The sequence below is a fragment of the Abramis brama genome (assembly GCF_963993115.1).
Source record: "Abramis brama genome assembly, chromosome: 7".
Taxonomy (NCBI): domain Eukaryota; kingdom Metazoa; phylum Chordata; class Actinopteri; order Cypriniformes; family Leuciscidae; genus Abramis; species Abramis brama.
Genome location: NC_139969.1, coordinates 19,445,400 through 19,460,986, shown reverse-complemented (window position 1 = coordinate 19,460,986; position 15,587 = coordinate 19,445,400). Strand labels below are relative to the sequence as shown.

Below are 15,587 nucleotides of genomic sequence, written 5' to 3'. Positions count from 1 at the left end.
CACTTTGGCGACAGGTAGGCCTTATCAAACGGCTTCATATCTTTGAGGAATTATATATATATATATAAAAAAAGAGAATCAGACGTAATTATTAAGCTCACCCCAAAAAAACAAATAGCCTGTTGTCGCTCTTTGTTTTGCCTGTTGTAGGTGCAAGAATCCTTCCCAAGAGATGCCCAATGAGTTTTTTATTTCATTTTATTTTTTTATTAAAACTTGAAAATCAAATAGACACAAAAAGACATAACTGAAGACAAGGCCAGCGTTGTCATAATGCAAAATCACAACTAAAAATCATTTCCTATTTAATACGATTTTATCCTCATGATGCAGTTCTATCCTGACTACTTACAGTATGTGTGTTTGCTGGTTTGTTCTCAGCCTCAGCTCTTTGTAGGCTATTACTTCACTCGTAGCACAAGGGTCTTTTACAGTACAGCAGTTTATCTGTCAAAGTTTGAAAATTTCAGACTAAAACGGCTGAATAGAGCTCTTCCAGCCATGCAGCAGAGTTTTACGGAGACATGTTAGACTACTGGGATTACTTTAATGGTGGTTTGTGATGTCACAGTGCAACATCCAATTAAAGCTCGTCCCCAATGACATTCTGACAGTGCCAAACCTTGCATGGCATCCTAGGTAAATTAGGTGAAATGTGGTTAATTTACCATTTTTTTATATACGGTATAAAATAATTATAAGCCTCTATATTACAACACATTATTTTGCTCGATATAATGATTATGTGGGTTCTGTCAGCAACGTTAACGACGAGCAAAAGAGCTGCATATTAACCATTATCAAAAAGCATTGAATAACTAAACTTGCATCAAAAGTTTAACAGAAGAAAAACCACAATATATTATGCCACATCAGGAGAATTATCATTACGTCAAACATGAGAGGACATCATGAATAATGTAATTTACAGTTCAAGTATAGCCAGCTGACCCCAACGACATGACCTCTCTATTCTCAAAGTTTCTCTTGCATAATGATATTTTGCCAATTGTTTACAAATAAGAAGAAAAAAAATCATTTTTATATGGGTTATAAGCTATACAACTTTTAGTTGATGTAACAACCATAAAAAAACAATAAAAAAAAACATGATAAACAGAAAATAAAAACTTACGAACTTTTGAAGCAACTCAGTCGGTTTGTATGGTGGTCACAGATGAAATCGAAATGTTTGTCAGAGGCTTCGTGTCATAGAATGACACTGGTGTGATGTTGTATGAATGACATGACCATGTCATTTCCTCCCCATTGAGACTCGCTGAGTCCTTTCACCAATATTATTAGCATCTGGGTCAGTCATTATTGTAGTCTATACAGAACAAAACGAACGAGGGGGTGAAGGAGACAGAGCATTTCCTCTCCTTGTGAGCTTTTCTGAATATTGATCTGAAATACATTAATATAGATGTTCGAGTTGTAGTCTAAGATGCATTTGTATCCCGCTTCAAGATCAAATGACTGTCAAGGCGTCTAGTGGAAATCCGAAAACGTCTGTAATAATATAGCTTCATAAATGTCACATATTTTTTTGACTTTAAACTTGGGTAATAGAGAACGTAACAAAAACACAGCTTTTGACTGGCTGGAACTTTCTATTTTATGTGCTCACAAAGCGTTACCGCTATTGTGCAGCAGTCAGTTATGCCTGACCTCAGATTCACAATGACAAACTTTTACAAAACAATAACGAGAAAGGATTTCGAGGCGCCCAGTTTTACTCTTACGGTCTTTTCACGCTGCCCTTTCTCTCCGTCGTGCTCTTTATTTCTCCAAAATAGGCTACATGCACACGAGGGGGGAAGAAAAATAAAAAATAAAAATCGAAAAGATTCTGAGGGAAAACAAAGGGCAATACTTGCACGGATAATGGTGTAGTGAAAGAAACATTTCAGTTTCAAAAAACTATACAATACTATTTTACGTTTGTTATGTTGCGCTATTCTTTATTCGTTATGATGTTTTCATAAATTCAAGGGTGGCGCGCAAGACTTTAAACTTTTAGGAAAAACTAAAATATTTAGAACAAGATCATAAAAACTCAATAGCCTATGTCAATATATATATATATATATATATATATATATATATATATATATATATATATATATATATATATATATATGAGTTTTATGGGAAAAAAATCATAAATTGTTTTTTTTCTTCATAAAACTCAATATATAGGCTATATATATTTCACATAGCCTATTGAGTTTATTATGATATCTTTTTCTCAAAAATGTTTATACATATTATGCAGACCCACATACTGTGTAGCCTACCATTTAGATTTCTATACAAAGCACATGCCTAAAACATTGTACCGGAGGTCTAAAGTAGGCTGTTTCGTTTTGTTATTGCAGAATTACAATTTATGAATGCGGTTTATTAACAGAAGTTAGACACAAAGCTCATTTTGAAATGATATTTCATTTTTTATTCAGCCCAATTTTCTTGACGTGCATATGTCAAACCCCAATATGAAATTATTTCTTGAAAAAAATCAATGTAGCCTAAATCATTCTCAGCTTGTTTTAACTGACCTCTTAAACTACGGTCTGACGAACAATTAGCAAAACAGTGTCTTTCAATTTCATCTGTGATTGGCGGCTCAGGCAAGTCCAAGTATGCTGCAACAAACAGCATATTGAAGAGATTTTATTTCGTTTTCATGTCTATTGCAAACTAACCTGAAATTGATCTCAGGATATTTGTGGATCTTTAAGGCATGCAAATGTTCAGTATAGGTCACTTGAGGATGAGGAATAAATATAGCTTATGCAATGTTAGCATATCCTATAAACTAAGATTATTAGGTAGAAAGTTTGACACGGCATAACCTTTCATTGCTGAAAATAAATAGCCTAAACCAAAACAGCATTGAGAACTGTGCGCAAAGTGATCGTTTTCGACATTGGTGATGTGAGATTTGGAGAACTGAATGAACAGCATCCGATGTAGCCTACACCTGTTGCACAAGTCGCTTATATCTGAGGGACCCGAACAGCTGTCCTCTTCCACGTCATCCCGCGAGGTTTAAACATCTGAAGTTGGCCAGCTAACTGAGAATCGACTGTGCTTCCATTTGGGATTTGTTATTTAATGTGAGTTGCCTATAAAGTGCTTTGTAAGTTATTGGTTTACAACAAAGTTGTAATCGCTTTTTCATAAATTCAGACTTATCCCAAGAGCCCGGAACATGTGAAAACAAGTTATTAGTTCATTAATTTGTTAAGTATGATACAGTTTGATCTATATGATGCAGGCCAACTAATGAAGCGTCATACGTCTAACTATGGGACATCCGATATTCGATGTGCTATTAATCATCAATAGCAATCGATTTGGTAATATTTCAAAACACAAAATTATTCACATGAAAATAAACACTCACTTAAACTTGTTAATTTGATGAGCCACTTTTTTGTTTGTTTCACACACACACACACACACACACACACACACACACATATATATATATATATATATATATATATATATATATATATATATATATATATATATATATATATATATATATATATATAAGGTCATTACATTGTTTGGAGCATAAAAAACACACTGAAGACATTTTTGGAAAAATATATTTTATTTAATATTGTATTCCTAAGGACACCAGGACCCATTTATTAATAAAACTAAAAGACATGAAACATTAAAAGACATGAATAGGCAAAAACATTGAAACATGAATAGGTTTGTTTTTTCATTCAATCAATCAATTTTTAGGTTTCAAGTTTTTTTTTAAATCCAAACTGTGAATAAAGATGATTCTCAGCTGTTATAAAATATATAACATAATGATTTGATATACAATTTTACTTTATGCAATATGCGTGTAAACATTGTCATAAATGCCATTCCCATTCTATGCAATGCTAACTGTATCTAATTTGCATAGTTTTCTCTTGGGGCAATAATGAAAAAAAAATACTGTAATAATGGGAGTAATTTGGAATATTTTCATATATCTCATATTTCATAAGAATATTGATATTTATTTCCCTATTCACTTGCTTCACCCAAAATGCCTTATAAACACAAGTCTAAGGTCATGGATGAAATGATGCCCTGTTTCGTATAGCCTAACAGAATCTGATTTAAAACCCCATAACGTTTTCCTGAGATGTTGATTTCTGACAAACAAGTTGAAAATAAGTCAGATTTAAATGATAATTACAAAATATGATCATACTTCCATAAGTGTGCTACATTTGACCATTCAGTTATAGACCAAGGAGAGGGAGTAGTCATGGTCACACCTCCAAACATTTGGTATCACTGCAAAGCCCTGAATGTGGTCTTTACAGGACATCCATGACTTAAAACCGTGACTTGTATGATGTCAGAGAAATTATAATGTCCTCTACAGAGAAAATACTCCATTGCTGGGTCTCAGGAGGATATGATGAACAGATTTAAAAGCTCACCACAAACATTAAAACCAGTGGAAATACCGGAACATAACAATAGAATTATATGAATATGTATCAGAAGTTCACAGTCTGAAACAGGAAATGGTCAGTAACCTTTATCTTCATCCTCTGAGTCCCTCAAGGTTTTCCCCCCTATTTCTTCAGTTTGTTTTCAAAAGGCCAACAGGAAGCTGGGGGATCCCGTGTGACCCCAGCATTGTTCTAGGCCCGATATCACATCCATTGACTGGGTCACATCTGTGCTGATCTGAGCTCTATGATCTGTGAGCTGGCAAAAGCCCTTGCACGCATTCACAAATCCCTCTTTGCTTCTGCGACCTTTTGTAATGGGGAAAAACAGAAACTAGACTTTCGCAAATGTTTCGGAAACCCCAAAAAGGACCGCATTCTAAAGACAACGCTTATCAAAGCTACAATTAAACTAAAGCGTACTATCTACTTACTATTCAAGTATAGGCTATATATTTGTTCGACTTTTAATAGGTCGAGATAGGCATTATTAAATTAGATTAACTACAATTAATTAATTACACTAAAGACACATGAAGATTTAAAGTATGTTCATGTTAAAGTCTCGAGGACTCAACCCTGAATCTGAACTGGAGATGCTGCATTTAATAGTCTGAACAAGCTTTTACATTTTTTTTAGCGGGCTGTAGGCTACCACCAAGACAACGCGATTCAAGAGTGTTAATCCTCAAGGCTTTCTCTAGGATAAAAAGGTGCATCAAATTACTCAGAGCCGCAATATGACAGCTTTTAAAAGTGTTGTGTTTCTGTAACAATCTTTGTTATGACTGGCCTGGGAAAGTGACAAATGTCACATTTTAGGCTTACCATTTTACTTTCAAAAATGACTTAAAACCTCAATTTAGAAGTAAACATTCTTCATTTATCAGCGTTTTCCTGTCTTTACAAAACAAACATAGTTTTAATACCTTATAACATCATATTTAACTCGTATGTTGTCAGTAAACGAAAACTAAATTTGAATGCACGTGTAGCCTACAACTTAACACATAAGTTAACAAGGAAATAACCAAGAACAGTTCACCCTTATTATTTTTCATATGGTTTTACATTACTGACTTTATTCTTGACAAATTTTGAAAATATTTTAAAACAAGTATTGGAGGGGGTATTTGTGTTCATAAATTGGAGAGAGCGCGAGAAGGCAATAACAGCTAGTTATTGCCACTTACAACACGCATGCACATAACATGCATTAGGGTAGTATCATAACTGAAAAATAATAATAATAATAATAATAATAATTTCAAACGTGCCTTATAGCCCAGAGTCTGTGTGTACATAATATAATATAAATAATTTAAACAAAACATAGCCTACTCAAAACACACTACAGCAAATACAAGTTTTTGCAAGTACCCTAACAGGTCTCTGCATAACTTAAAATAGGTTTAAAAATTTAATAAGATTAATAAAATACTTGAAATTAAGCTAACTGAAGACCTTATCAGTATAGCATAGCCACATGGGCTAAGCAAAATGAGCGCAATATCTATTCATTCATCCAATGTACACAAAGTACCCAGAAATTAAAGGCTACACTTTTGATCTAAGTGTTATGCATCAACTAGGCTATAAAAAAAGTCACTTTTATTCTAACGCCTGCTCTTTTGTGGCCAATGATGACCATAATGCTCACCGTGATCGAACACCTAACATTCAGACGTCACACCAAGTCAGCAACTTCTTCTGATGCACACACGATTCTAAACAAGTATTGTGTTAATTTTCCATTCAAAGACTGAGTGTTGCATTCATGTTTTCATAAATGTATCTGTTATCACATGAATGTTTGTGTCAAACTGTCTATGTAGCCTATAGCCTACATTGAACAGTGTGTAGGCCTACTTGACATAGATTTATCTAAACTTACTGTGATGAAAAAGCCGAGGGTCCCGTAAAGTAAAAAATGAAAGCGAAAAGCTAGTCCACAACTCTCCAGGGACGAAAAGAAAAAGGTGAGCACGAGAGTGAGGGTATAGGCTACCTTAGCTCTACTAATACTCTGTAGGCTATTGCTTAGCTAAATACCACAATATGGGCCATGCGACTTTTTGTTAGCCAATTTGATTTTCAACAAGGCCAACAACCTGTCCTGAAACTTCCCAATAAGCTCACTTCCAAAGTGGTCGCTGGTTTCATTTTGACGCTCCAGGACACAACGCACGCTCCAAAGATCACTGTTGGTTTGCTTCGCTAGTTTCTTTTGAAGCGCCACAGCTATTTACTCCTATTTAAAACTACTGGAGTGAATTGCTTTTCGTCATTATGTTCCACGAAACAGACGAAATAAAGCGATTGATTTAACGAAATATTTTGGACACGAATAGCCTTATTTAAAAGATACAAGAACATTAACACACAATACGCCAGACCAATATAGGGACATTTCACAGCCTAGGCTATATTAACATTTCAAATGATGGCGGTTTGTTTTAGGCTATATATTGATAACGAGAAATATAAAGCCTAATGTAGGCCTAAAACTTTAATTCTGACAAAATAAACGTACGGTCAATCAAAATATTTGTTTTGAGTGATGATGGATGTGCGTAATTAAATTTAATTACGCGGACTTAAATACACAGTTATAGGTAGCACTTACAGGCTAGGCCTAGGCTTCTGACTTTACCGTGATGCACAGCAATTCATAATGTAGAATAATGTGGCTTCAAAATTATGAAATTGGACAGAGTGACCTACTACCACCGAATTACGTGTAAAACTGAACACACCCCTCCCCCCAGTGCGATCTAAACGATAGTTTCACGAGACTGCTCAAAAAGATAGCGATTCCACACACAGGCAAATAAACGTGTTGGTCAAATAATTCGTTGCTCGGGACTGGAGTTAATGATTTGAAAATGCAAAATATTGGAATGCTGAACATTTCTGGGCAATAAAGTAGCTACTATCGCTTTAAGTATTGAGAATAAGGCGAGGTTGGATGCTGTCATTTACTCGAGAGTCACTGGGTCATGTGATAAAATTTCGCTCCATTTATTGGACAAAGGCACGTGTCTAGGATACCGGACTGCGACGTCACCCGGGGGGACTCGTATTAAAAATAAGAACAAAAATCCGTAGTGAAAGTATTCCAGAGCCAGTTTGCGTTTCCTTGTTTACTAGAGCAGGTCTACTGCTTTGATACTGCATATATTAAATTGCCTCTATGTTTTATAAAGTAGCCTAGATATAAAGACAACTGCAAGGGGCACACTGTGGGATTAATTTTTAAAACTATGTTTTTTCTTTCTACGCACACAAGGCGGTTTCGTCGTATTTAACCGACAAAAGAATCTGAAAAAAGGATTTGTCCTTTTTTCCTGTTTGTTTCTCTTTGCAGTGAGACAAAAAAAAAAGAAGGAAAATATAGGCTACAACAAAAACTGGAACACAAACATACGTGTGTGTGTGTGTGCGCGCGCGCGAGAGAGAAAGGGGTTAAAAAGAACATTTGGAGAGTTTCACTATGGAAGAAAATGATCAAAGCAACAGAGATGTGGAGCGTCAGGATTCGGGCGATGAGTCCAATAGGGCTATTCTACCCCTGTTGCAGGCTCCTGGAAACATACACCCTCACAGAATCACCAACTTTTACATCGACAACATTTTAAGACCAGACTTTGGTCGCAGGAAAGAAGGAACCAGACGCGACGAAATTAATATAGTTGAAAGAGAGAACCGTTGTCCATCGGCTCCCGGATCAGGACAGGTAGGAGCTCCAGTGTCCGGGGAAGGAACCTCGAGCCCTCACCCAGTAAGCGCGTCTAAAAAAACTGATATTACTGCAGACGCATCTCTGAAAGCCCGTGCAGAGACTGTAGATCAATGTTTAAGCTCAGATTCGGATTGCTCCCAAAGTAACGCTGGGCAGACGAACAAACCAATGCTTTGGCCTGCTTGGGTATATTGCACAAGATATTCAGACAGACCTTCATCAGGTAAGAATATATTTTATTATTTATTTTTTGTTCAAAGTTATTTTTATGTAGCCTACTCAAAAAGTGCGCACCTGTTTTGTCTTGAAAGTGAACAAATAACAATACAAAAAGTTTTGTTTGTAAACTATTACAGACATTTTGTCGGTTAAAATTGGGCACTTAAACGAAGAGCAAATGTTCTTTATGTAGCCTATGTGAAACGGCCCGCCAAGAGTCAGGGAGTTCTCTTTTGTGGAATCTATTCTTTTTTAAATAAACAGGAATAACTACATTTGTATTATGATTTAAAATCTAATATTTACAAACATTTTAAACAGACACAAAAATATTTGCTGCATTAGTCTATGTGTGTACAACTATTTTATTTTATTACTACTATAGTAGGCTATTTGTTTTTCACCGTAATTATCATCCGAATTATGATTATTATCATTTATTATTTTAGAGGCGTAGTTTTATGTAATCACTTGAAAACCATAAAAACAACAATATTAGTTTCATGGTGCAATATAGCCATTCGTTTATGTTCGACTTGACATTTCTTGAGTTGTTAAATAAAAGGGAGAAATAGGCCTAATAAAATAATACAATATTAAGATTGGTAGTTATGGTAAATTTTTGCCTTTATTTATTCATTTTAAATATAACGGGTAGTTTTGCGCCATTGTTACTTCGATGTCTTTGTTGATATTTAATTAGCATATTTTTGACAATGGAGTTGGACGCACCACGGAAGCTAAATGCTAAATCAGATCTCTTAAAAACTAGCTCCTGAAATAAATATAACCTAGGTATTATTACAGCACTAACCGGCACAAGATAGATCCAAATTTCGTATGATTTTAGACAATATTAATAAATAAAAAATTGTTTTTTTGATCAACTAATTTCAAATGAAGTTCAAATGGCGCACAAAACGGCCTTCCGAAAAAGTAGCAAAGCAAGTTGTCACGGCTAAACTTATCTGATTAATAGGCCTATTCTACTATAATCTGGCGCGAATAATCTTAAAACATTTCAAATATGCAATCCGGAAACACAATTTGACCAAAGTTTTTAGACAACGAAACCGACTAGCCTAGGCCTACTTAGTGGTGAATATTTGGACAGGTCACATTAACTTGGTGTAGCCTATAACCCTCTTGTAATGTTGAGAGTATAGGCTATAGCCTACGTTTAATGCGAAGGCTAATTGATTTTCGATCATACGACGTGAAAAGATTAATATTATATCATGGCAGTCGAAATATACGCTATAGAAATCAGCTTAAGCTAAATAAAAGGTGCAAAAAAATAGGGTGCGAGCAAGGGCTCATCTCATAGGCTGCAGATCAATCTATTGTCAGCATTCATGCCACGCGGAACGCGGGTGTATTGGAGTAGCTTATCCAATAATTAACTAAAAATGGAATATATGAAGTGGGGAAGCTACTAGCATTAAACGAAAGGTGCTACTCTTGTAGCAAGTTTATAAAAAACGTCCTCTTATAAACGTAGTTCCTATGGCAACAGAGAGAGGGAAAAACCTCTTTCACCCCTCCTTTTCTGGCAGTCACCCCCACCCTCACCACTACACCATGCTCCCATAGTAAAACTAGAGCAGACTCCTTGAAACATTCGATCTGAAAGAATAGGCATACTTGCTCCCATTATAACTTTAAACAACACTTTGTTATTAGACAACATTATGTATTATTGCAGCCTATTTTTTAGGCTATTAGGCAAATACTGATAATAGGCTAATACATCATTAATATGTCCATTTTACGGCACGATCGAAACGTAATCTCTTTCATTATATTCTGAAATGCAGGACCAAGATCCCGCAAACCAAAGAAGAAAAATCCAACCAAGGAAGACAAGCGTCCAAGAACAGCCTTCACTGCGGAGCAACTCCAGAGACTCAAGAATGAATTCCAGAATAACCGTTACCTGACGGAGCAAAGGAGGCAAGCTTTGGCCCAGGAACTCGGCCTCAACGAGTCTCAAATCAAAATCTGGTTTCAGAACAAAAGAGCGAAGATTAAAAAAGCTACGGGGAGCAAAAACGCACTCGCATTACACCTGATGGCACAGGGACTATACAATCACGCCACAAATACAAAGGACGACAAATCAGACAGCGATTAACGTGAAGGACAGGACATCTAAAATGCAATAATTCTAAACAAGGGCCAGTGTACAAAATACCAGCATTAAACGAATGAAAACTATATGTATGAGATCATATGATTCTGCAATATTATATGTATATATACTTTATGTGTACGGTGGTGTAAAACCTTTTCAATTAATATCACTGCTGTACACTGACTGAAACTTCAGATAGTGCGCAAGGAAAAGGACGCTTCTTTATTTAAAAAAGGGGAGCGATTTGATTGACACTTGACGTTGAGCCACATGTGAACGTGTTTAATCCATGCTGAAGTCCAAAGATTTTTCCTGCTGCATTCAGGCAACTGTGATTTAAAATAAATGGTAAAAAAAAAAAAAAAAAAAAAAAAAAAATGTTTTATCTGATCTAGATGTTTGTTTCCATGTATATTTTTATTAGTCCTGAATGAATGTTTTACTTTGACTTGAGTTGTTATGACATAAGACAACATTGCATAACATCATATCATGCTTAAAATAATTCAGTATATTGTATTTAAAAGATCTATGGTCTAAAATATATCCGTCAAGGATGGTGCATCAAATGTCCTCACATTTTCAGGAAATAGTTCAGACGTCTGAATGCATATGAGTCAGCAAACCTCAAAACTACTTCTAATCCAAGTACTTGACTTAATTTGCTGTCTGTTAATTTAGCTGGGAATGTTCAATAAAAGTTCTCTCATATTCTTTTCCCAAATGGATATCCGGCAAGTTTTTCGTTTGATGGAGCATCCCTGACTTTTATTTTTATTTTAAGCTTCTAATGAAATTATAATCATTACTTGGCTGAAAAATAAAAATAAATTACTAAGTAAAATAAGTTGAATATTACCATTTAAAATGTTGACAGCGGTGAATATATTAAGAAAGTCTACAACTGTCGTTTTTTCTTCTTTTTCGTTCTTTTACTTAAAGGCTAATTTACATATTGTGAAAACGAAGGATCATCGTCAGCATTGTCAGCCTCCACAATACGTTTCAATAACGTTTTGTAAATTAAACACACTCTTGATTTAGAAAAAAAGATGATCTGAACTTTAGCAATACGCGAGAGTAAGAAACTATTTTAAACAACCATATCTCTAAAAGATAAATAATCTGCAGTAGGCCCTATATGCATGTATGAAAAGTAAAGAGACCATTTCAATTCTTTCCCCCCATCTTTATTTCAGTTTCAATATTTAGTGTAGCATTAAACAGAGGTAGATCATTTGTAGCCTACATCGTTTATTTGTGTAAGAGTTTCAAAAGAGAACTGGAAGGCACTACGATTTATTGTAGAAGCTTATAAATGTTTTCAAATGGAAGGAAATATCTGAAAAGGAGGCATAGCAGGCATTAACTACATTGCATTAATGACCAAAAGCATAAACTTAACTTTAAATGGTGATTTGTACTTTTCACTAAATCAAATTCAGATGCTAAAAGTAGGCGGGGCATATAGACCACGAGGTTCTTTACTCATCTCAAAATGTTAAGGTAAAATAGACCTAGGGCCTACAGTGGGATGCAACAATGAGTATACCTATACAACCAACAGAGTTGTCTTTGATTCCCCAATAATTTAGTTTGAATCGCTCTGCACAAACACGAATAAAATTCACGTTGGCACAACTTAACTACGTGTCCTACACGATGATGCTATCGGTAGCCTACAACATTTTAGAAAAGTAAACGATGAAAACTTTTAGCAATTAGTATTTTAAAAGTTTGCAAAATTATGTAGGCTAAAACAAAAAAGTAAAAGTTCGTATGATGGTATAGCCTAAAGTTATAGCGCAAAACGTGAAACCCGAAAAAAGTTTTGATATAGATTATTTTGGGACATGATACACATCTGGTTTTGCCCCATATTTGTTTAGTTGCAACAAAATATCTAAACTATAGGCTATTGTCTAAAGCCAACTTTAGTCCAAATGTTGACACTTGGGGGAGTTCAAATGCTGCTACATGTAACTTAAGTCATAAAATTCATATATATATATATATATATATATATATATATATATATATATATATATATATATATATATATATATATATATATATATATATATATATATATATATAGCCTAACTATTCAGACTGAAAGAAAAAAATAGCATAATAGTTTAACACAGACTTTAAAAACTGTGACACGTTTTGGTTCAACAACGTCTAATTTAGACCCAAGAATTCAATGATCACCTCTTAAATGACAAAGTTACCCAAAGCGTCCAAAAAGTAAATCTATGCATAATTTTGTGCAAATAGGCCTATACTCCAAAGTCAAATTAATTTGAAATGCTATCGGTATTGATTTAAACTCTGCAAATAACGCACGGGGTTTCGTTGGTATGGTTGCGTTTGTAAACCTTACAATAAACTTTCACATATCTACCTGATGTCACGAAAACATTTCAAGAAAAGTCGTATTAGTAAAAAGGTCCTACACAAAAGGCGAGCTATCTATGAGAACCCATTCCCAGCATTGACCTGTTCATCAATGCCAGAGAATCTCATCTGCATTTCTATTCTTGCCAAGCTTGTATGTGGAAGTAACGCCCAACGGCCACTGACTTGATGAGCTTCACTGGGAAGAAAAAGGCAGTTGCCGCTCAGACGCGCAGCGAGGCTCCTGAATAAAGTCTGTGGCCGGGAGACCCCGTTGAAGGTCAAAGCCTCCTGTCACAGCTGCAGGTGGCTCGTTTCACTTCGCCTACATTTCATCACCTCTGAATTCTGCACGGATATTACTTAAAGGGATGGCATTAATTGGTTTCATTTCAAACACCAACAGAACGTTTCTGCAACCCAAGTTGAGATGAAATGGTGTGAGGAGATTAGAAGATCTCACATCCAGCTCTGCATCTAGGATGCAGGAAAATCTCAGGATCTCTCTCACCCTTCCTCAAGCGGTTTTGTCCAAAAAGTCATACCACCAACTTTTGGCTGCTTGTCTGGACAGATAGAATATGAAGCTCAAAAGGCCGGCTTAAAAGTTTGATGTCCATCCCAGTTCCCAATATAGATATAGCAGTACCTCAGAGGCCCTGCTTTGGATATTAATTCTTCAAAGATTTGTCTTTGATAACACACACACACACAATTTTCCTCTCCCTAAAGAGGTCTTTCCAAAGTCTGAATGGCTTGGGTTCCTGAGGCCAGTCACTCTTTAAAAAACAAACAAACAAAAAAACACATAGACCGGTGCTGATCTCCCTTGTCTGCGCATCACAGAAAGGCCTATCTTGTCCCCATTCCAAAGGAGTCATATATCTATAGTTTTTGAATGCATCCTAGTCAAACTTGAATATGCAATGAAGAGCTGGGGCTTTGTGGCGGAAATATAATTAAGGCAGTGAAAGATGTAGAGGGTGAAGAATGGGGATGACATCAGGCCAATTTCACACTTGGCACTCGGATGGCCAAGCCAAAGCCAGGCTCTTGCCACGCAACACAGATCAAAGCACACTGCCAGTTCAGAAAAAGCAAAAAAGGATTTAAGTATGCTAATCTCCAGGACAAATATATTTTAATCTTGTTAGAATACAAGTTAACGCCACAGCTCAGCGGTTGAACTTTATAGCGAATTTAAGGGAGAGATCAAATTTCACTTACATTTTTTTTCAATGTGTAGAACTTCTGGTCCATTCTGACTGACTTGGGGGTAATTTTACAAAATGGTTAATCATCCAGTTGATGTGATCAGCAAAAAAAAGCATTGCGTTCAGTGAGGACGTCTCCACTCTAGGGCAGGCAAGTCATTCAAGCTAGCAAAGCATTTTGATTGCATGGGAAATTGATGTTGACTTGTCCAGTTCCCTTTGTTTGGAGTCATAGCCCACTGCACCTTAGTAACACTTGATCTGTCAAACCTAAGCTCAAAGCACATACACAGAACTGGATAAACACAATTGAAGTAAGCTACTTTGTAAGGTCACAACCAACTTTTTAAATAGCAAGCAGTTTCCTGAAGGGGGCCAGTTACATCCACATCAAATTTAAGAAAAACAAATGATCTGAAAAAATTAAATCTTCCAAGAACAGCAAAATTCATCTGACGGTTAATAGTCTTCAACCACCAGATAACTTTGAACTTGCCGTTTGATGGCATTCTTTACAAATTTCACTAATGATCTAGCATTTTTGGAACCAAAAACCTTTATTTTTTTATTTTTTAGCCTTTTAGCCATTTAATCCCAATGTTACTAACAAAAATTAAAATGTAGAATTTTAGCATTAAATTAAAATGTAGAAATAGAATTTATTTTATAAATTATATTCTTTGGTTTTCAAAAAAAGTTTTCAAAGTTCTTAAGATTATTAAATCTATGCTGACTAAAAACAGACTGATTTTGCTTAAAAAAAAAAAAAGCAGAATTACAGGATTGTAAATTGTAGAAAACAGTCCAATAATTACATTATTCATTTACGTAAAATGATCAAATATAAAACACCCAAGTATTATATTTCCCAAAAGAAACCAGAATCATTGTATTCCTGAACATTTCCTTGTGATATCTATCATTTTCCGACTGCGCGCAGGGAGCAGACTTGTGTTAAACAATGCAACATTATCAGAGAAAGCAGGGAGTATTGTCATTTTCCCCCTCAGTGATTTGGCTGACACCCATATCCAGGCTAACTCACAGAGCTAAGCAATCATGGCGTCTCTTGCTCCTTTGCTCTCCCAAAACAGGACCTGCCCCTGTGCTGCTGCCACAGTGGCGCATGCGTAGTTCTGCATGGAGGGAGCTGTGAGGGAAGGGTGCGAAAGGCATGCCATCATGCTTACCCAGCGGCCATGTTCAAAAGCCCGACTTGGACAGACATGGGACATCAGAACTAAACAAGCAGACTGTGCTGCGAAATGATTTGGGATGATAAAGCCTATGGGTTTGCCGTCACACCTAACCTGCCAGTTAACAGTTCTTCAGACAAATCATTCTGAATTAGGAAAAGTGTGCCAAGTATAAAAACAAATGACTCATTTCACCAC

General features: G+C 35.7%; 1 protein-coding gene across 1 annotated transcript; it reads left to right on the top strand.

Annotated features, from left to right (window-relative positions):
• Positions 1-7,623: 7,623 nt before the first annotated feature.
• en2b (engrailed homeobox 2b) lies at positions 7,624-11,452 on the top strand. Its single transcript, XM_084119151.1, has 2 exons — positions 7,624-8,449; positions 10,263-11,452. The coding sequence occupies exons 1-2, from the start codon at positions 7,978-7,980 to the stop codon at positions 10,577-10,579; spliced, it is 789 nt and encodes a 262-aa protein (XP_083975277.1). The 5' UTR covers positions 7,624-7,977; the 3' UTR covers positions 10,580-11,452.
• Positions 11,453-15,587: the final 4,135 nt, after the last annotated feature.